Source organism: Neovison vison, chromosome 6 (assembly GCF_020171115.1).
Source record: "Neovison vison isolate M4711 chromosome 6, ASM_NN_V1, whole genome shotgun sequence".
Classification (NCBI taxonomy): Eukaryota; Metazoa; Chordata; class Mammalia; order Carnivora; family Mustelidae; genus Neogale; species Neogale vison.
Window position 1 is genome coordinate 221,825,613 of NC_058096.1, and position 20,753 is coordinate 221,846,365.

A 20,753-nucleotide genomic window follows, 5' to 3' on the forward strand; every position below is an offset into this window, starting at 1 on the left:
CGGCAGACGGGCTGGGGGTCTCTTCACTGTGCCTGGAAGGCTTGGGTGGGGGTGGGGGTGGGGGAGAGAGGGCGGGAAGGAAAGAAGCAGAACGAAAAGGCGAGCTAACCAGGTTTATTCCGGGAAGGCTTTCCCCACTGGAAGGAGGTGAGTTCTGCTGAGCGCCTGGAGTTTCCGGATGGCAGAGCCTGGGGTTCTGGACTTGCAGGCGGTCGTGGCCAGCAGGGGTCTGGGGAGGCCCCGGGCACAGTTATGGGGCAGGCGTGGCTCCCGCTGTCCGCCTGCGGGTTGTGGTAAAGGGTGGCTTTGCAGAGAGGTTCTGCTTGCCCTCCAGGGACTAAAGGACCTTCTGTCCAGCCCAGTGGAGGGTGCAGCCAAGCGCAGCCCCTACAGCCCGCGGCCACCGCCTCGGCAGGGCAGCCACCCGACGCCCCAGCCTTGAGCTACGCCGGGAACTACACCTACCCGCTGGCGACCGCCGCTCTGCCCATGGCCTCTGTCTCCCCGCTGCCTTCCTGTGCCCCGACCTCCTACAGCCCCACCTCTGCCCCGGACACGGGTAAGAGGCATCACTGTGTACCAGCAGGCACAGGCCGTGCCTCTCGCGACGTCCTCCGAACCAACCCGTCTCCCTATGTCTGGTTTTTCTCTCTGCCTCCTAGGACCTGCCTACCCGAGCTATGAAGCAGCAGTGCACTCGGCAGCCGGTCCTCAGGGTCCCCCACCGCTGTCCCTCCAGCTGCCACCGCCTCCCCAGCTGCCCTTCCCACTCCCCACACCCCCAGGCTCCCTGTGGGGCAGCCCCGGAAGCAGTCTCAGGGCCAGCTCTGCCACCGGCAGCCTCTCTGGAAAGCTTCTGGCGCCTCCCAAGGCGCAGAAAGCCAAGGGTGGCCCCAGGGAGCCCCCACTTCACTACTGTGACATCTGTAAGATCAGCTGTGCTGGTCCCCAGGTCAGCTGCCCTCCACACCTGCTGAGCAGGCCCAGACGACCTTCCTGGGGACTGTGCTGCCCGCCCTAGGCTGGGAGAGCCCCCTTCCCTGACCTGGCTAACCAGACATCAGGGGCATTGCCTGTCCCCAAAGGCCTGTTAGTAAACTAGCAGCGTCCAGGGCACGTCAGGTTTGCCTTTCCTGCGTGCTCGCGGAGGGCAGAGGGGCAGGCACGACACTGCCTGCTGGTGGCAGGAGCGGGGTCTTGGGGCTCCCCTTGCCTGAGCGGGTGGCGGTGGGCTGAGCCTCTTCCTCGGCTCGTGACGGGTGCAGGCACAGCTTATACAGTTCCAGGAGGTGCCTGGGGGGGGGGGGCGCCTCGATGCAGTGCCCCGGGTGGATGGAAGCCAGCGTGTGTGCGCGCGCGTGTGTAATTGGCTAAGGGAGATCCCCCAGCCACCCTCCCAGGTAACTCAGCTCGTCCTCCGGAAAGGACACGAGGTGCAGGACACTAGGGCCTGTCTTCACAGGAATCACGTGCTGGTTTTGTCGTCTTTCTGAGAGAAAGCTGGAACCCGGAGGGGTGCCTAGACCCCAGGATCGCAGGCCATCGGGGTGCGTGGGGAGACCCTGGAAGCCCCCATCCGGCCCCCACTTACCCAGGCGGCCAGGGCCTTTCCTGTCTCCTGCCGTCTCTACAGGCCTCTTGACTGAGCCTCACGCGCGCTTCTCCGCAGTGAGGCTGCGCTCGTTAAAGGGGGTTAGTTTTCTCTGCTCCCGTCTTGGCTTCTCTGCGTGGCTTTTATGCTGCATCTTGGGTTCTCGGTTCCTCTCACGGGTCCAACACCAGCCTCTGCTGATTCTAGAGCCTTCACAACACTGTGTTGCGTGCGTGCGGGATGCTCCCCAGGAAGGGGACACGTGAGTGCTGTGGGAGAGGCCGGAGCCCAGCCCTGCGCTCCCTGTCACCGGAGCAGGTGTCTGAGCTGGTCTCCTCGGGGACAGCTGCAGTGACAGGCTTTGCCCGAGCATGTCCCCACGCCTGCAGTGCACCACAGAAATGTGACCTCTTATTCCCAGCTTTTTGCTGAGGTCTGTAGCACTCTTCAGATTGGAATTTTAAAAAAAATTTTATTTATTTATTTGGCAGAGACAGAGAGATCACAGGTAGGCAGAGAGGCAGGCAGGGAGAGAGGAGGAAGCAGGCTCCCCGCTGAGCAGAGAGCCCGATGCGGGGCTCGATCCCAGGACCCTGAGATCATGATCCGAGCCGAAGGCAGAGGCTTTAACCCACTGAGCCACCCAGGCGTCCCCAGATTGGAATTTTGGTGGAGGATGTTGTAGGTTGCGGGCAGATGGAAGTCACGACTCAGACACGTCCCTGTGTCCCCAGCCCGGCTTCCCCCGTGGCAGCCAGTCTCCCAGCCAGGGTGTTGACCTTGATCGAGGCTCCTTCTTACCCTCAAGTGTGCGGTTTCACTTGTCCCCACGTGCACGTGTGTCTGGTTCGGTGTGCACTCACCCCCCGGGCGGGCTCCTGCTGATGCTGCCACTGTGCCACCACCGCCGGGACCCTGAGACTTTCGAGCACTGACCCACCCACCCCCTGCCCTGCGCCCGCTGCGTGCGAGGGTGTCCGTCCCCGGGCTCCCCGTGGCCCCTGGCAGTCCTGGTGCCTGTTCTCGAGCTATCTGTGTAGGTGGCCTCTCTCAGGACAGCCCGGTTGATCATGTAGCCTCCAGGCCAGCCCTGTGGGGCCAGGGGGAGCCCTCGGAGCTGCAGGAGCACCAGACGGGCCTCTTCCCAACGCGCCCTCTTGGTCTCCCTCTCACACGCTGAACACGTGTTGGCGGCGGGGAGTCCCGGGGCAGGAAGACCGTCGCAAACGGTTCCTCTTACTGTGAGCTTAGGACCCTCTGCTGCACGTACCGTAGGTTATCCCCTGCCACTTGCTGTGGCCTCCGGTGTCAGGGGAAGGCCTGGAGCACGGAACATGGGACCTGGGACTCGAAATGAGACTGTGGTTGGTCAAAGCCGTGGGGTCGAATGGGTGCGCGTGTAGGATGCGGGCTGCCTCCCTCGCGGCTCTAGCGGCAGCTTCCCGTGAGCGTCACTGGTCCGTCCTGCCAGGCTTTTCTCTGCCCCGCGGGCTCTTACCCGGTCTGTGTGTGTGTGTGTGTGTGCGCGCGCGCACATTCTGTGGCTCAGGTCAATGTTCAGAAGTTTCCTGAGTTCCAGTAAGTACTGTCTCCGCCCCCGGTCTGCTCTAGAACCAGCCCGTGTCACTGGCCCGTGTCACCGTGTTGGCCCGAGTCTTGGCATAGTCAGGGCGCGTGGGTTGAGCTGACCCGCTTGGAGCGTGTTCACTGCAGCTGGCCTCGTCTTGAGGGTTCCCGGAGAGGAGCATGGGTGCCACTAAGAGCTTGGTCACCTGCCGGATGCCACCCGGTATTTCGGGCATGGCGGTGCAGCCCACGGGGCCTGCAATGCACGCACCTGCTCTGGCCTGGCCCCTCCGTGTGTCAGCCGCCTTCTGACAAACGTGCCCCGTGCGATTCAGGCAGCGGATGTCCTCGTGTGGTTTCTGAGGTCAGATCCTGAAACGCCAGCATTTTCCTTCCAGGGAGGCCCTGAAGTCAAAGCAGCTCACCCATTTTTAGAGGAAAAAGAAACCTGTGGTCCAGGCTGAGCGTCTGGCCCGGTGACTGGGTTTAACAAAGGGGCACTCGAGCGTCTGCGCGGCCGGTGATGGGAGGCAGGGGCGGTTTGGGTGTCCCTGTGAGTGAACCGTGCAGGCACGTACGTACACACACACACACACACACACACACACACACACACCCGTGCGTCTCTCGCTCTGCCTGCAGACCTACCGTGAGCACCTGGAGGGGCAGAAGCACAAGAAGAAAGCGGCGGCCCAGAAGTCGGGCACCCAGGCCAGTGGCGGCCTGGGCGGGGTGCAGGGGAGGCCGCGCTGCGGGCTCTGTGCCGTGTCGTGCACAGGGGCAGATGCCTACGCCGCTCACATCCGGGGAGCCAGGCACCAGAAGGTAGGAGCCCTCGGGGCCCCACAGCCACGAGGGGGCCACCGCCAATGACAGGAAGCTGTTCCTACGGGGCGCCGGGCCATTGCTTTCCTCCGAAGGGTGTCCCCCTGCCCCCTGGACCATGGTGTGGAGCGGCGTGATGGCCTGAGAAAAGGCAGGGAGACTCCATCTCTGCCCAGGGTCTGCCCTTGCCACGCTCCCGCGGGAACTTCGTAAAAAGCAGCAGCCTTCCCAAAGGGTATTGGTAACCTGCAAGGGACTGCTTGCTTAAGGGGTGTGTGTTGGCGGCAGGAGGAAAGCCTGGTGGGACACCAGCTTTAAGCCACGTAGTTAATGGCAGAAGGATTAGGAAGGGCCCTGTCTCAGGGCCCCACACAGAACCTGCCACGCTCCTTCCTACCCCCCAGGCCTTTGCTCCCCCCCCCCCCGCCTTTGCTCCCCCCTCCCCCCCTAGGCCTTTGCTCCCCCCTCCCCCGTGGCTGGCCCTCCTCCATCTCCCCACTGCAGAGCTGGGCCACCCTCAGATCACCTTCCTAAGGGCCTGTCTTGTCCCCTCCTTCGGCCCAGCCAGAGCAGGCTCTCAAAAGCCTGAGCAAACTCAGAGCCTGCAGGGGCGAGAGCGGCGCCCAGAGGAGGGGAAGCAAGCAGGAGGAGGAGAAGTGGAGGAAGGGGAGGCACGGCCGGGCCTGGCTATTCAGGGGTGCCGACAGGAGAGCTGGGACCCAGGACGCGGGGCGTTCTGGGGTTCTGGGGCCCGGGGAGAACCTGCGGCCAGCCCTGGGCGGGGGCAGGTCTGGGCTGTGAGCGTCAGAGACTTGGAGCCGGGAGACCGTTCTGAGGCGGCTGTCCGTGAAGATGAAGATGCTGCGGCCGTGAGGTGGTCCTTCCGGGAGCGCAGCGCAGCGAACGGGGCCTGGAGGCAGGGAGGGTGTTCTAGCAGGAGCCATGCCTGCGAGCCAAGGGCGGGCTGCTGGGGCCTGGGACGGGACCTGCGCGCTCCCTCCCGCACGTTGCCGCCTGTCCAGCCACCAGATGCTCTTCCTGCCCCTCGCGGAGGTGTGATCGGGCCCTGACTGCGGGGGGGGGGGGTCTGTTCCAGGTCTTGAAGCTACACACGAAGTTGGGCAAGCCCATCCCTGCCATAGAACCCGTGCCCGGGGACTCCAGCTCGGCCCAGGCCACCCGCACCAGCCAGCCGGCCCCGCTCACCGCGGAGAGTCCCCCCGCGGGCTCTGCCAAGCCCACAGCCCCTGCCGGTCCCAGCGCGTGCACCCCGAGCAAGCCAGCACTGACCAAGAGACCGGCGGCTTGGAAGGCCACGAGTGCGGGTACGGGTCACAGCCCAGCGCCACGCCCGGGCTCACTCCTCACGCTGGGATTTCAAAGAAGCGCTGGTCCCCTTCCCTTGTGGCATGTGTGCTAACCATCCCCTCTCTCCAGAGGGCCCAGGCCCTGGATGGAGGCCGGGGTGGGGAGAGGCAGCCCCTCTCTGCCACATTCTGGCTGCCTTTGGGCCATACCCTTAGGAAGCGTGGACAGAGCCCGTGGGGCGGTGGGGGCAGGATTCACATCCCGGTGCTCAGGGTGAACAGAGTGGGCTCCGATGAATTATGTGGGTCTCAGGAAATTGAGGCGGGCTCCTGGGTCCCCCACCTGTGGCCCCACCTCCCCTGGGGGTGGCCTGCCCTGGGGGCGCGGATCGAGGGGCAGCAGCTAGGCCCCATGTAGACATACACTCTGCCGACTGCTTCAGGGCATTGCCCGTTTGCCCTCCGCCACTCTGGAAAGTAGGTTCCCCATTTGCAGAGGGACAAACAGAGGTGAGGCAAGGTCACGTACCTGGTGCTGGGCCACCTCACGCACAGTGGAGGTGGGATTCAGACCCAGGGCCGCCCCAGGCTCTGCTCTCCACCACCAGCTTTGCCCAGGAAGGGGGAGGAGGATTTATTTTAAGTCTCAGTGGCCCTGTGTTTGGAATCACCACACGACACGAACCGCAAACCGAAGAGCGGTGTGGTAACAGAGACCCGTCTCCCCTGGGGGGCCTGCCAAGGGGGCTAGCTTGACCATGACTCTGGGTCCAGCTGGAGGAGTGGGGCGGCCACAGGCTCCTCCGCGAGAGGCCTGCCACCTGGGCCTCCCTGTGGCCGCGTTCAGACGGGCACCAAAAGCTGCGTGGTGGGCTGGAGCTCTCAGCTGAGACCCAGGCTGGCGTGAAAGGGGCCTTTCAGGACAGGGGATCCGACCGCCTGACATCACGAGGGACTAAACGGGGAGCAGGAGACCTCGGTTTGCATCTCATTCCACCCTTCATGCAGGCGGGCGGGAAGCCGGCCCTGGTTTCTGGCTGGCGCAGGTTGTGGGCAGCCCCGCTCTTCCTTCCAGGGCCTTCCAAGCCGCAGGCAGTGGGCAGCAGGGCCCCAGAGGGCAAACGGGCACACCCCGCACCAGATGGGCTTGGAGGTCCACCTGCCCGAGGAGACTCCGCAGAAGCTTCTGGAAGCTGTGCCGCGCAGCCAGTGGGCCCCGGCTACGTGGAAGAGGTAACCGTGCCAGGCTTCCGCTATGTCCCGGGCCGTCGGCGTGCCCCCACTCCCCCTCTGGGCTGTGGTGAGGGACTGCAGCAGGGGTCAGGCTTCAAGATCGCGCCCCGGGTCTCCATCTGAGATGTACGCACCTGTCCACGCGCCGTCCGCGGTGAGCCACGGTGTCTTACGGAACTCACTGGAAGGTCCAGGCACTGGGTTTCAGATCCTAGAAGGCAGGCCTGAGATACATAGAGGCCTGGTATCCCTGGGCATCAGGAGCCCGTGTGCGACCTCCGTGGCCACCGCCCTGGAGCCCGGAGCCTGCAAGGCCTGTCTGGAAGAGCTTCTAGACCCAGATTTGGAAGCCTTCTCCCCGGCCACTTCCCTGCTTCCTGGGCTCCCCTCACTGGCTGAAAGGAAGTGGGCGCGTCAGCACTTCTTCTGGTTGTGTTCAGCCACTTTTGCCCCCCCAGATAAGAGCCCCGCCGGGGAAGCCCTGGCATTTCGTAGTTGAAGTGATGAAGCCTCAGGGGGCACGGCAGGGCCTGTGATGGCTGCAGCCCAGGACAGAGCCGAGGCAGGCGCTCTGTGGACAGGCAGCGGGTGTCTGCACCCCTGGGAGGGGAGTGGGCGGAGGAGCGGGACAGGACAGTGGCCGAGGGCAGCTGGGGCACCGGAGGGTGTGTTGGTGACATGCTTTTGGCTCCCCCAAAGCCCGCTTGGTAGGCGGGACACCAGCGCGCAGGCCTCCCGGGACGGTCCGGTGTCCCCAACGGGACGGGGGCTGTGCCCCTGCCTGGGGAACCGGGCGCTCTGCGTGGGTGGCGGCCGGCTCAGCAGGGCGCTGTGTCTCAGGTGCGCAACGAGGAAGGCAAAGTGGTCCGGTTCCAGTGCAGCCTGTGCGAGTGCAGTGTCGGGAACGCCACCGCCAGGGACACGCACGTGAGGGGCCGGCGGCACCGGCTGCAGTACAAGGTGTGCAGGGCTGGGGGGGGATCTGACCGCCAGGTTTCCTGCACCCCGTCCCACGCCCCTAACAGGAGCTCCGGGTGCTGGGGGCCTGCCCCCATATTCCCTGGAGACCGTGGCAGACCCGGCCCCGCCTGGGATCCCCATGGCGTCTCTCGCCTCCGGACCCACCTGTTGCCGGAGGGTCCCTAAGCACACGGAACAGGCTCACAGATGCAGCCGAGATGGGGTATGGGGGCAACAGGGGAGCCTGGGGGCCAGAGGTCATGCCCCAGGGGCCCCTGCTGCAGCAGGGTGACCGTCCTCTGGGAGCTGTTCCTGCGAGGGGCCCGGGAGACGGGTGCTGAGACCCCCAGCACCAACAGGACCTTGGCTGGGCTGCTCTACTCCCCAGCCGGGGTTGGCTGTGGGCCCTTCGGCCCCGTGGGCTGCACCGGAGGAGGGGCTGAGAGCCGCCTCCCCCGGCCCCGTCTCAGGCTCGCGGGGCGGTGGGACGAGTTGTCGCGTGCACACCCCTCTTCTAGCTACTCCGTTGGGGTGTCACTCACGCGCTACACAGTTCACCCACGTCTCTCGAGTTCCAGAACATTCCATTACCCCAGAGAGAAGCCTCATCCCCATTCGCAGTCACCCCCAGCCCCCGGCCCCCACGAGCCCCCTTCCCAGTCCGCAGACCAGTCTGTTCTGGGCGTGTCACCCGCATGGACTCACACCCTGTGTGGCCTTCTGTGTCTGGTTCCCTTCCTGCGTGTCTGTCCCCTGGGGAGCGCGTGGGGGCCTCGCTCCTGCTCATGGCCGAGGGACACTCCTGTGCGTGGGGGCACACTGTGTATTGGTCCTTCCATCGATGGACACGTGGGCCGTTGGCAAGAGCAAAGGCCCCCTAGACAGCGCTGCGTTCGGGAACGATGAGGGACTCACCGTAAACTACGTTCCACGGGAGAATCTGCGACGCCCTTGAAAATGTGGATCGCTGGGTCTCACCGCGTTTCCGCTGAGTTGGCTTGATTCGAAATACGCGCTTGACGTTGGCTCTACAGCGACCCATCCGTGGCCAGCGAGGGCGTCCACAGTGGGGCTGGATTTCCTTCTTTCCGGGCTGCTGTGTTGCGGCCGCGCCCCCCCGCGGGAGCTCCCTGTTTCGTGGGTCCCTGGAGCGGCCAGGCTCTGGGGGATGGAGCCCCGTTGTGGAGTCAGCCGGCAGGAGGCCGTGGGCGCTGGGGGCTCCTGAGGCTCCTGGCACTTGTCGAAAGGAAGGTCTCCCATCTCACAGCCCTTCCTGCCCTTTCCAGAAAAAAGTGAACCCAGACCTCCCGATCGCAGTGAAGCCCAGCCACAGAGCTCGGAAGCTTCTGGAAGCCAGGCTGAGGAAGCAGAGGCAGCTGAGCAGGCAGCAGCTGGAGGAGATGCGGCGCTGGTATGCGGGGAATTAGGGGTCCCTGCCGGGCTGCCCCCACCCTCCGCTCGCTTTCGGGCTTGAGGACCCAGGAGCTCGCCCCTGCAGTGTGGGCAGGGACACCGCCCTCGGGGGAGACGGTCACGCAGGACAGCACAAGCCCGCAGCCGTGGAGCAGGGCTCTGGGCTCCCGTTCACAGGGAAGCCCCGGGTGTCTGTGCGCCCTGACCCCGGCGTCCCCTGACCACCGGCATATCTGTCACGCCTTCCTCCACCCTCTGGAGCAGTTGGAAAGCGTTTTCCGATGCCGTGTCTGATCGACGGAAGACCTGGGCAGCGTCTGAGCTGGGGAACAAAGCTCAGGACAGACCTGGGGCTGCCGTCACCCGCTCCTTCCCCACCTGTTGCCCTTGGCCTCTGTCCCCCGGGCCCGCATCGCCTCAGTCTCCCTGGGCCATGGTGGGTGTTGGGGCAGGCCCGTGTCATGGGCCCTGGGGGCCCCGTCAGGTGGAGGCAGCGCTCTCTGGTGGTCCTGGAGCCCCAGCCTCGCTCAGCCTCTGGACGAGGCACGCTTCTGATGCGACAAGCCCAGGGGTCCCGCAGCCGCTTCGAGCAGCTTTTCCCCCTGGGTCCCTGCAGGCGCCAGGAGCTGTGCAGGAGGCGACTGGAGGAGGGGCCTCAGGCCCCCGATGAGCAGCCTGGACCCTCTTCGCCCGACCAGCACTCTCCTTCCCTCGCCAGCAGGCCGGGGGCACCGCCCGGCTCACCTCTGGTGGGTGGTGGCCTTGTCCTCGGGCCAGAATGCCTCCCGCTGTGGAGGCCCCACGGGCAGCAGCCTTCTCGGGCCCTCCCTAGAAGGACCCAAATCCCTGACTCCTCCAGGAGCGAGGAACATGGCTCTGAGCCACGACCCCCGAGAGGTGCCCGGGGGTGGGCGCTGGCGGGGCCTGAGGGTCACAGCCCAGCCCTGTCACTGGTCACCAGTAGGAATCCCAGGCCCGGGCCCCGTCACCGGCCACTGGAGTTCCCTTGGCTCCCAGGCCCAGGTCACCACTTCCCTCCGGAGCCCTCGGCATCCGTCCGTGCAGGCTGGGCCCGGGACTGGATGGGAGCCTCCCGTTCCCACCTTGCTGGGGGGAGGCGCCCCGTTGAATTGGCTGCAAAGCTTCTGGCTCCGAAATGGAAGGACGTCACCAAAGGGGAGCCCGCAAGCCCCACGCGGCCCCACATTCTCGCCAGTCCACTGCCTCGTGGGTCCCCGTCCTTCCTTCGCCTGGCTCTCTGCTGCCCCTTGCCTGTCACCCCCAAAGCCAGCCTGACTCTGGGGGCTTCACAGGGCCCCCTGCTGCATGTGCCATGCCTCAGCGGGGCTGACGCTCACCTTGTCCCCTGCGCGCCCGGTGCCCGCGGCCTCGCCGCCTGCTCACGACCAGCCCGCCTTTTCCTGCAGTCCGCACGGCGGCCGGAGTCCAGCGATGACCGGCACGTCCTGTGGAAGCACGCGGCCATCTACCCCACGGAGGAAGAGCTCCTGGCCGTGCAGAAGGCCGTCTCCCACTCGGAGCGCGCCCTCAAGCTGGTGTCCGACGTGCTGGCCGAGGAGAACTCTGGAAGCCCAGTGCACGCGGGCGGTGAGCACAGGTATTGGGGGGTCACTCTCCGTTCCCCAGGCCCCAGGCCGACTGAGCGGGGCAGGGAGGCCCCCCGGGTGGAGGGTTGGGGTTCTGGACAGGACGTGGCTGGCGGGGGGCGAGGCGCCTCACTCTGATCGGCTTTGAGCTCTCCGAGGTCCCTGGGACTTCCCAGCCTGCGGGCAGAACATTCCCCAAATGGACGCTTCCTATCGAAGGTGCATCTAGAAATGTTCCTTGTGAAGGGGGAACCGGGCTGTTTCTCATCTGCGAATGGGAGACCGAGGGTGATTCTCTTCTTCTGAGGGTCAGTGAGGTCCCCGAGTGGGAGAGCCCCTGAGCGCCCGCGTGAGTCACTGTTACAGTCACTGTGGCTGTTGGGGCGCGGAGGCCTCTCCACCTGGGATCTGGACAAAGTCTGTTTTCCAAGTCCTTTCTCTCTGGGTGGCCGCCCTTGTATGATGCTCGAACACGCTGTGCAGCTTACGTCTCAGCCACGCTGGTGGGGACCGTTCTGGGGCACGGACGACCTTGTGTGCCCATCACCCCGGTCGGCCTCCGCTGCTGGCGGAGATCCGTCCTGCTACAGTCCGTGCGCCCCTGCCCCTGCCTGGCACCCCCATCCCGCACTGCCCGTCCCCGGGGCCCCACCTGTGCTGGACAGCGCACGCGTAGGCCAGAGGGGTCCTGCTACGACCCTCCTTTCGCAGCCGGCTGGTGCCACTCAGCTCCTTCTTGTTAGCACAGTGTCTGCGCCCTGGGGGAGCGCACGTGTGCCCTCGGGTGCGAGCTCCCCTGGCCTTCCCTGGGAGAGGGCCCCTCCTCCACCTGCGCGGTCATAGAAGCGGGGGTGCACCCAGCCCCCACCGGCGCCCTCGCGCAAGGTGCAGGGTCCCGTGCCAGCCAGTCGCGGGTGTTGTGTGTGCACGCCCACGGCGCTCAGCCCAGCCCCTGCAGACTCCTGCGGTCCGGTGACCACAGGTCGGCCTCCACGAGGCGCATCCCAGAGCCGCCCCTTCACGGCCCCACACGGCCCCTCCCCAAAACCTCCCGAATGCCGTGTGCTCGGAGAAACAAAACCGGCCTCCTTCCCCCAGCTTTCCCGTGACGTTTCCATCCCATCACGTGTGTGGTGGCGGCCCAGAGGCCAGGAGCTGGCCCCAGAGAGCGCGGGCCCCTGTTCTGACATGAGAGAACCGCGGCACGGTCACGCTGGAGCAGCCCGCACCGGCGCCAGGAAAGCAGGCTCCACCAGGATCAGACTGTGGGTTCGGGGCTGTTTGGTTTCACAGTGGGTGTGAATTGAGATCCAGGTTGATCGATAGCCTCTGAGTGTCCCGTCGGCAGCCCGCCCCCCACTCCCGCCCCCTGCCCTCTGCCCTCCCTGGTCCTTGCCCCAGTCCAGCCGTCTCCCGTCTGCGTGATGCCGGTGACCTCCTGGCCCGGTCCTCTGGGGGGGCACTGGGCTCCAGCACACATGGTGCAGAGGCCGACAAGAAATGCATAAATGGGGGCTCTTCGGGGGCTCCGTGGGTTAAGCATCTGAGTCTTGATCATTTCAGGGTCGTGGGTTCAAACCCCAAAGCTCCTCACGTGCAGCCTACCTAAAAAGAAAAAAGAAAGAGAAATACATAAATGAATTTTAAAACAAAAAAAACCCCAAACCAAAAACAGCTCCTCCTCTCCCCAGGAGTGTCACAAAGCGAGCAGCAGCCACTCCTGGAGCCGCAGGGTGAACGTCCCCAGGCAGAGGGCCCAGCGAGGGAGCAGCCTCATGGGGCTGGAGCACAGGGACCAAGGGAGACTGGGGGTCAGGTTGAGAGAAGCTGGGGTGGCCCCCACCTCCCCCCTGCAGAGGGGCAGCACCGGGAGGGGCCATGGGGCAGAGGCAAGCTCAGGCTCCCACTGCGGCGAGCTGGCCTGGGCTTCAGAAGGGCAAGCAGGGGCCCGGGTCAGGGTGCTGTGGGGCAGGGCCTGAGGGGAGCGGGCAGGTTCCCGGCCAAGGAGCTGAGGTGCGGGGCACAGTGACCTTGGAGACGCTAAGGAGGACACAGAGCCCAGGGCCCCAGCTGGCTGAGACCAGGGGCCACGGGGATGGCCATTGGTGGCCTTCCTCAGAATGTAGATTATCAGGAAGGAGTAAAAACCAGCAGTCCTTACTGGGCATGTGCAACTTGGTGGGCTTGTCCCCAGGGGCGTAGGCCCATTTCACAGATGGGGAAACTGAGGCAGAGGCCCCGCAAGGAGCCTGTGAGCGCAGGAGCAGGGGGACCCTGGTGGCGGCCCCTTCTCCCGACCCCTTTCCCCTACGAGTCTCACACATTTGCTTGTCTTGACAGTGGTGGCTCCCCCTCTGCGCGGGTCCTGAAGGGCGTGATGCGGGTTGGCCTTCTGGCAAAGGGCCTTCTGCTGCGGGGGGACAGGAAGGTGCGGCTGACCCTGCTGTGCTCGCAGAAGCCCACGCGTGCCCTGCTGCAGAGAATCTCGGAGCACCTGCCCCAGCAGCTCCCGGTAAGAGCCGCGTGGCCCAGGCGGCCGCCAGATGGGATGGCCTTGTTTCCAGGTGACTCGAAGAAACAAGAGTTGGGCTGTTGGACCCAGACTGGGTTGTTTTATAGAAAAGTTCCCGAGATAGCGAACTCCGGGGTTCCTTTATAAAGCGAGTCTAGGGTAAAAGAAAGGAGGAAACTTTCCCGTCTCTGCAGATGCCGACTTACCAGTCGTTACAGGGGTGAGTGGAGCTGAGCCCAGCCCTGTGAAGACCCGTTTGGGGACTGTGGGAGAGACCTGGGCTCCTTTTCTCTGGACTGTTCTGGGACGATCTCAGCAGAGACCGTGATTGGCAGTTTCCTGGGGCAGGGGGGGTGGCCGTGCGTTCTCCTTCCTGGTGAGTCTTTTTCTGCATCCCCAGAAAATCCAGCACTGGGGGCCGCACAGACCCAAGTCCCCCCCCCCCAGGGCCCCCACTCTGGTCACGAGCAAGCTGACATCCAATGTGCCACTAGTGAAGAAATGGAAGTCAGATGCCAAGACAGGAGCACTGGCAGGGACAGGGGAGGCACATCAGACAGGATGGGGGGAGCCGCGTGTCCTGATAGGAATGGGGCCCTCTAGGTGGGAGCTAGAGACTGGGGGAGGCCTTGAAAGATGGGGGAGCAGTGGTCCATGTAGAAGGACCTGCATTTGTGGGGGCCTGGATCACACCAGGCCTGAAGGCCATATAGGCAGGTAGGCCTGCGTTTCTCAGGGAAGTGGGAAGGCAGGAGGGTTTTGAGCAGAGGAGTGACACACCCCCACTTGGCTGATTTAAATACCCCTTTTCATGGCTCAGTTGGTTAACCCTGGACTCTTGATATTGGTTCAGGTCATGATCTTGGGGTCAGGGGATGGAGCGCCACGACGGGCTCCATGCTCAATGGGGAGACAGCTTGAGGCTCACTTCCTCTCCCGCCCCTGCTGCTCCTCCCACCCCCACGCTCGCAGATGTGTGCATCAGCTCTTTATTTATTTGAGAGAAAAATCACTAAAAATCGATTTAAATAAATCAGTAAGCACCTGTTTCCTTCGCACGCATGGCACGGTGGTTTCCGCTAGCTACGGCAGGGCTCTGTGTGTGGCTCAGACGCAGCCTCACAAAGGCAGGCCAGGCTGTGGCTGAGCTGCCAGTGCCCCACCCCCCCAGTGGCAGGAAGCATTTCACCCCAGAGTCTGACTTAGGCACCCCCATGCCGGCCAGGTGGGGAAAGATGGCTTAGCCAGGGCAGAGAGCATTTCTAGGGGTGTAGCGACAGCTGCCTAGAGCTCCACGCAGCTCGGGGGCGCCCTGGCCAGGCATCTCAGAGACTTCAAAATAAGGCAAGGTACGCCATAAGGCCTCTCTGAGCAGTGGGCACTGGACCATGTGCCTTGGTTCTAAAGTCTCCTGGAAGGGCCTGCCTGTGAGGGTGACCCCTGAAGGGTACCCCCAGTGAGGGCCGGGGTGTTCCTGGGCCCCTGTGGCAGGTGATGGAGGGGGCCTGGGTCTTGCCTGGAGGCCAATCGCTGAATGGGTTTTCCCCATTCTCCCCTGCTGTGCCCAAATAATAGCTTGTTCCACTGGCAAAGTCACCTTGCTGTTTTCACTTAGCGTCTCTAGGGTTCAACCCCCTGTGCATATTTAAGGAGCCTCATTGCGTTATGTGACTGACGAACATTTCATTGCTGTCCATCCAGAACTTGAGGCACCCCTCTGTGTAGTTGGACATTCAGGTCATTTCCAGTGAGCAGGTAACCTTGTACACATGTGAGAGCTTATTCCAGGAGCAGAATTGCTGGCCAAAGACCTGAGGCCAGATGCTTCTGGTAAATGTTGCCAGATCAGCCTCCACCAGCAGATTATAGATGGCTGGGTTCGCCAGCCCAGCTGTGCCCCCAGACTGCTGATGTCTGTTCTCCCAGGGGACAGTGGTACCTCGTTATAGTTTTAATTGGTTCTCTCTTACCATGGGAGAAATTTGTGTTGTTGCATAAAGAGGGTCATTTCTATTTCTTTTCCTCAAGCTACCTGTTATGTCGCACACCAGTTTATTTTTTTAATTGGATTGCTGGCCTTGTTGTTGATCTGTGGGCGTACTTTACATATGAAGGCCCCTACATACTGGGTTTGTTATCTGTGCACGTTGCTGTGTAGGTGTGCTCCTGCAGGGTCGGGGCTACATGTAAATCCTTTGCCAGTTCCAGGCCCCCAGCACAGGGCCCAGCCCTCGACTGTATCCTTGCTCGTTTACCCGTGGTTCTCAGCTGGGGTGACATGGACTCAGGTTGCATTCGCCCTTCACAGATGGTGACAGAAGACAAGTACGAGGTCTCCTCTGACTCCGAAGACAACATCATCATTTCCTCCTGTGAGGAGCCTGGAATGAGGGTCTCTGTGTCAGTCACCTCGCCCCTGATGCGGGAGGACCCTTCCATGGAACAAGGTGCAGCCAGGCCTGTCTTCCAAACTTGTCATTCTCGAACTTTCTTCACGATTGTTTTGTCTAACATTCTTTAAGTCAGTTCATTTTTGTCACTTAAATTTTTCAAGAGGAGCACCCTTGAACCATTGGTGGAAAAGGTTACCAGTTGTCATAGTTATATATAAAAAAAAAAATACCGGGGATAGAAAAACATTGTTAAATTCTAGTTGAAAGCCCCGTTAGGCTTTGCTCAGACACATGAACAAGGGGCAGACTGGGCACGTGGGGAAATGTGAGTGGTCCGAGGCCGCTGAACGGGGCTGGCCGGAGGGAACCCCCGCTGTGTCCCTCCCCCGGGAGGGTCCAGGGCTGGCTGTCACTGGAAGGGAGCTTCGAAAGCCCCTTCTCGCAGACACACCCCTGCTGGCCCCATCTCAGCCTGAAGGAGGGGTTGGTCCGGGACATTTATGCACAAGGGCCACTCCGTTCCATCGCCTGACCTCTGTCTGTGCTCCAGGGCCTCCTGGAGCAAGGAGGTGGGTGTGCGGTCATGGTAAGGAGGCAGGAGAAGGTGCGTGAGTCGCTCCCAGACTTGGGGCCTTCTCCGTCAACGATGACACCTGTTAGCATCTGACCCACTTTCTCCCTTGCCGTGATGCACTTGGAAGTGCCTGGAAACCTGGCTTCATCCATAGCTTTCCACCTGAACCGTAACTTGCTCACCACGGGACGGCAGAGGGAGAGGATTTGCAGAGAAATAACTTCTCTGGTCCTTGCGGTGTCCTGGAGGAAAGGCAGTCCGGAGCCCTGGACCTTCCAGAGACCCAAGGGCTGGGGCCACACGGCCCAGTGAGGCGGGAGGAGGAGGGGGGAAGGGCGCCGTGCCCACATCCTCTTTCCTCCTAGAGGGAATGCAGGTGCCTCCGCCCGACCCAGGCGACGTCCTGAGCCGGGAGAAGAGCCTCCGGGCGCTGGCCGCCCTCCGCCACGCCAAGTGGTTCCAGGTCAGGGGACAGGGGCGGTGGCATGGGGGCTCTGCCCTGTTGCTCAGGGGAGTGGGCTCGGCATACAGCCGGGAAGGGCAGCCATCTGCACGGCATGTCCCCGGCTGGCCTGTGTCGCCCTGCCCAGCATGAACCGACACTCGTGTCAGGAGCGTGGCCAGAGAGCTCGCGGCTCGGGGCTGGGGCTTCCGCGGCCCCGGATCCACCCGATGGCGGCTACTGGGGGCTCCGATGGGGCCCGTTCGGTCGGTGTGGGGTCTCTTGGGGAAAGGACTCGGCTCCCAGCTGCCACGCTGGAGGCCAGCCGGTCGGTGCCCCCCCCACCCACCGGAGTCCCTCCTGGGCCTGGCTCACAGCCCTGAGCGTCCGCCCTTGTGCCCGGGGCCCCGTACACGTGATTCCCTGACCCGATGCTGTACTTTTTCTCCCAAAGGCTCGTGCCAGCGGCCTGCAGCCGTGCGTGATTGTGCTCAGGGTCCTCCGTGACCTCTGCCGGCGTGTGCCCGCCTGGGGGGCCCTTCCGCACTGGGTAAGGCACCAACGCGGGCCTTGTTTAGCCCGAGACACATGCCCCCCGCTTCCCATGGCTGGGCTGTCCAAGCGCCTGAGCAGCGGCTCCTAGTGCCCCCCTCCCAGCCTCCACTCCCTGCCCCGTGTGCAGCGGGGACAGGGTCTTGACACGAGGTCCATGCTGACACCGAGAGGAGTGGTTTCCCTCTAAGTCTAGAAGCGCCCCCAAGACCATGCGTGTCCCTGCAGGACCCCTCCAGGCAGGGCGGCTCCCTGGGGCGGGGGGCACACCAGAGCAGCTCGGTGGGTCATTGGGATCCCCAGCTAAATGCACGAGGGTCCCAGAGAGCGGTTCTTTTAACCCTTGGGATGCTGGCCCGCGGTGTTTGCATGCCTGGGATTAGCTGAGGAGTCGGAGAAGTGGAGAGCGAGGTCATCTGTGCTCAGCCAGGCCCCGGGGAGGGGAGGCTCCAAGGGTCCCCCTTTGTTGCAGAAATTCAAGGGGGAGTGGCCGTGAGGGAAGGAGCTCGGGGTCCCCTGGAGACCCTGCCCAGCCCATCCTTGCTGCTCTCACTCCGGTTCAGCTCTCCCCCAAGTCACGGTGTCTCTCCTGTCCCCACACTGCCCAGGCCATGGAGCTGCTGGCGGAGAAGGCTCTGAGCAGTGCGTCGGGGCCCCTCAGTCCTGGGGACGGCATGAGGCGTGTCCTGGAGTGTGTGGCCTCAGGGACACTCCTGGCAGGTCAGTCCCCCGGCCGGGGAGCCCAGAGCACGAGAGCGCACTTGGGAGCCCCGTTCAAGGCAGACAGGAGGACTGGCGGACAGACCCACAGGCTCCAGGGGAGGCACGTGGACGCACCCACGGAGGAGAGCGGGGCGTGGGCAGGGGCCCGCCCTGGGGCAGCACGGCCCTGGTTTTCGGGGGGCCCTCCTGTCCTTTCTGGAGCGCCCCGGGAATCTTGGCGAAGGAAAGGGCCGGGGTAATGCGGATAAAGGGCCGCAGGCAGGGGTGTTCACGCCGTGTATTTTCCACCGCCAAGGGGAGACCCCACACCGCCCCGCGGTTGAAATGTTCGATGCAGAAAGGGAGTTCCCGGGTTGTTTCAGTGACGCAGGATGGTAGCAGGCTAAGAGAGTGGAAGCGAAGCAGTGACCCATCCGTGTGGTCACACAGTGTCAGGGGTGCAGGGACCCCGCGGTCGCGGCCGCCTCTCACGGGCTGCTCTCTCCTTTGCTGCTCCCACCGCCCCTGGCCAAGACGGGCCCGGGCTCCAGGATCCCTGCGAGAGAGACCAGAGGGACGCCCTTGGGGCCATGACACGGCAGCAGCGCGAGGACCTCACGGCCAGTGCCCAGGTGGGACAGCAGCCCCGGTGACTCTGCAGGAGTGGGCGCGGGGGGTGGCCCCCTGTCCCCCCCCCGCCCCCCTGCAGCATTGGGCAGCCTGTGGGTGACACGACTACTCCTGGGGGCGGGGGGGGGGGGCCCAGCTCAGGGGGCGGGGGGGCCCAGATCAGGAGGCGGGGGGCCCAGATCAGGGGGCGGGGGGCCCAGCTCGGGGGCGGGGGGGGGGGGCCCAGCTCAGGGGGCGGGGGGGCCCAGCTCAGGGGGCGGGGGGGGGGGCCCAGCTCAGGGGGTGGGGGGCCCAGCTCAGGGCCGCGCACCCGGGGCCCCGCTGGCTGGCACTTTTCCCCTGTGCCCCCCCGAGGCGCCCCCCGAGGCCCACCTGCCCGTGCTGTGCCAACACCCAGCCGTGGCCTCCAGCGCGACTGGCCCGCCAGCCCCGAGCGCCCGGCTGTGGGGTCCCTTTTGTTGCGGGGGTGTTAGCTCTCCCAGCGGCCCGGAACCCAGAGCGGGCCTGACGCTCACGACGCGCCCCAGACCGGAAGCACCAGGTTGCTTGGGATCTGACTGGGCTCTGAGGCAAACGGAAGATGCAGGGTTTGGGGTCCCCGTAGAGGGGCGGGCAGGGGCTGATGCCCCGAGGGGTGACCTGGCAGTGTCCTGCCCTCCGCTGACCCCAGGGAAGCCCCCTACCTCTCTTCTGCGGTCGTGGGAAGCGCCCAGAGCCCAGGCGGCGATGTGGGGTGCCAAGGGGTGGGGGTTGCTGACCCGCTGTCTGCCCCCAGCACGCCCTGCGCTTGCTGGCCTTCCGGCAGATCCACGCGGTCCTGGGCACGGAGCCTCTGCCGCCCCCCAGAAGCCGGCCGGGGCCGCGTTTCCGCAAGAGGCTGCGGGAGGCGAGTGCGGCCCCCGAGGGTGACGTCCAGAGGAAGCAGGGCCGGCCGGGCGAAGAGGGGCCCGCGTGAGCAGCCTCACCCCTGCGTGTGAGTCCCTGGATTCATCCTGACGTCGGACCGTCGTGTTTTCTCCATGGGTTTCTTTAAAAACACTTGTGTTTCAGTCCTCGGTGAAACCCTGTTATCAGGGCGTGAGAGCCACGGGGGGCCGCCCCCTCCCCACCCCGCAGCCCCTGCCTGTGTGGGTTTCCGAAGTGTTTCCTTTGGATCCCGCACTGTTCATGCCCTTGAAATCCTGCCGAAGGGCCTTTCTGGCTGGGGAGGCAGGCCAGGGAGAGCAGGGGGCTGGGGGCCCACCCTGAGGGCACAGCCAGGCCCCCAGCCTAGAGACCCCCCCAGCTGCCAGAGGTCTGCAGGGCCTGAGCTGGGTGGTGTCTCTCCCGCTCTTGGACCCTCAGGGAGGGTGCTGGAGCCCAGCGGTGGTGAGGCCGCGGGCTGGGCGCTCCCCTCGCCCCCCAGAGATGTCCGTGACCCACAGCCTGCCCTGACCCCGTACCGACGAGCGCCTTCTAACACCGCTGTCTGCCACTTTGCATTCAGGCCTGGGCTCTGCCCTCGTTCCCACTCGGGTGCGGCCGATGCAGGCCCAGGGCTGGGCCTGATGGGCGTGGGGGCACCCCCAGCCTCCGCCCCGATGCGGCCAGACTCCCTCTCTGCCGCGGTGTTTTGCCCAGCTGCCGGGTGACCCTGAAGAAGAGCCCATCTGGGCTCCATCGATCCCTTCGGTTCCATTTCTGTGTTTAGGGGATGGCGGGAGCGTGGCTCCGCGTCTCATGTGCTGCTGGAGCCGCCCGAGAGCTCGCAGGGGCGGGGGCAAATAAATCGTGTCTGTTGGCGTGGACTGTGCTCTCTTCCCTCAGGGTGCAGGTACCCCTGCAGGCCCTCCCGCCTCTCTCTCTGAGCCTCGGGGCCACAGGTGTGAGCATTGAGGAGAAGGCCGAGGAGCTGGGCTGCCCGGAGGCTGCACCCCGACATGTGGGTCCCTCGGGCCCTCCCCACACCAGTGTGCCCTGGGGACCCCACCCGAGAAGCAGTCATCTCGCAAGTGCCCCACGGCTGCTCAAGGAACCCATTTTGGCCTGGTCCCTGAAATGAACAGTGGGCCCCTGAGTGGGAAGGTGGGGGGCCTGGAGGGCTTCCCGGAGGAGGAGGTGGTGGTTTAGCTGAATTGGGGTTGGGGGTTTTCCACCAGCAGGGCCCCTATGGAGGGTTCCTTGGAGTTTTCCCAAATGCTCATTGCAAACCTCAGGAGGGAGGGGGCGGTTCACACGGGGAGCTTTGGTCCCAGGCTGAGCCGACAGCTTCAAGCCCCCGAGGTGTCCCCAGGCAATGGCACAGGTGACAGCGCAGAGAGCAGAGAAGAGGAGGCATGGGGAGTGACATGTGTCAGAGCATGGGCTGGTGCACAGACCAGGGCTGAGAGACGCCAGGACCCCCTTCTCAGAGCTGGGCTGGGGACTGTCAGCGCCTCGTGCTGGCGAAGCCTAGCCTTATACTATC

General features: G+C 64.4%; 1 protein-coding gene and 1 long non-coding RNA gene across 3 annotated transcripts in view; one reads left to right on the forward strand and one right to left on the reverse strand.

The window, feature by feature from the left end:
- Window positions 1–20,094, forward strand: part of ZFR2 (zinc finger RNA binding protein 2) — a 36,750-nt gene extending 16,656 nt beyond the window's left edge. For both annotated transcript variants that reach the window (XM_044254558.1, XM_044254559.1), the window contains exons 4-19: window positions 335–559; window positions 663–952; window positions 3,800–3,982; window positions 5,079–5,307; window positions 6,365–6,522; window positions 7,363–7,482; window positions 8,769–8,893; window positions 9,512–9,644; window positions 10,323–10,513; window positions 12,843–13,014; window positions 15,323–15,461; window positions 16,347–16,444; window positions 16,878–16,973; window positions 17,584–17,695; window positions 18,212–18,309; window positions 19,083–20,094. In XM_044254558.1, coding sequence (XP_044110493.1) covers window positions 335–559; window positions 663–952; window positions 3,800–3,982; window positions 5,079–5,307; window positions 6,365–6,522; window positions 7,363–7,482; window positions 8,769–8,893; window positions 9,512–9,644; window positions 10,323–10,513; window positions 12,843–13,014; window positions 15,323–15,461; window positions 16,347–16,444; window positions 16,878–16,973; window positions 17,584–17,695; window positions 18,212–18,309; window positions 19,083–19,262 — 2,549 coding nt within the window. In that variant the 3' untranslated portion in view covers window positions 19,263–20,094. The remainder of the gene's footprint in view (window positions 1–334; window positions 560–662; window positions 953–3,799; window positions 3,983–5,078; window positions 5,308–6,364; window positions 6,523–7,362; window positions 7,483–8,768; window positions 8,894–9,511; window positions 9,645–10,322; window positions 10,514–12,842; window positions 13,015–15,322; window positions 15,462–16,346; window positions 16,445–16,877; window positions 16,974–17,583; window positions 17,696–18,211; window positions 18,310–19,082) is intronic.
- LOC122909878 lies at window positions 100–1,896 on the reverse strand. The gene is made up of 2 exons (XR_006385187.1): window positions 1,592–1,896; window positions 100–281 (listed from the first exon to the last, which is right to left on the reverse strand). It is a non-coding gene; the product is annotated as an uncharacterized LOC122909878 (long non-coding RNA).
- Window positions 20,095–20,753: the final 659 nt, after the last annotated feature.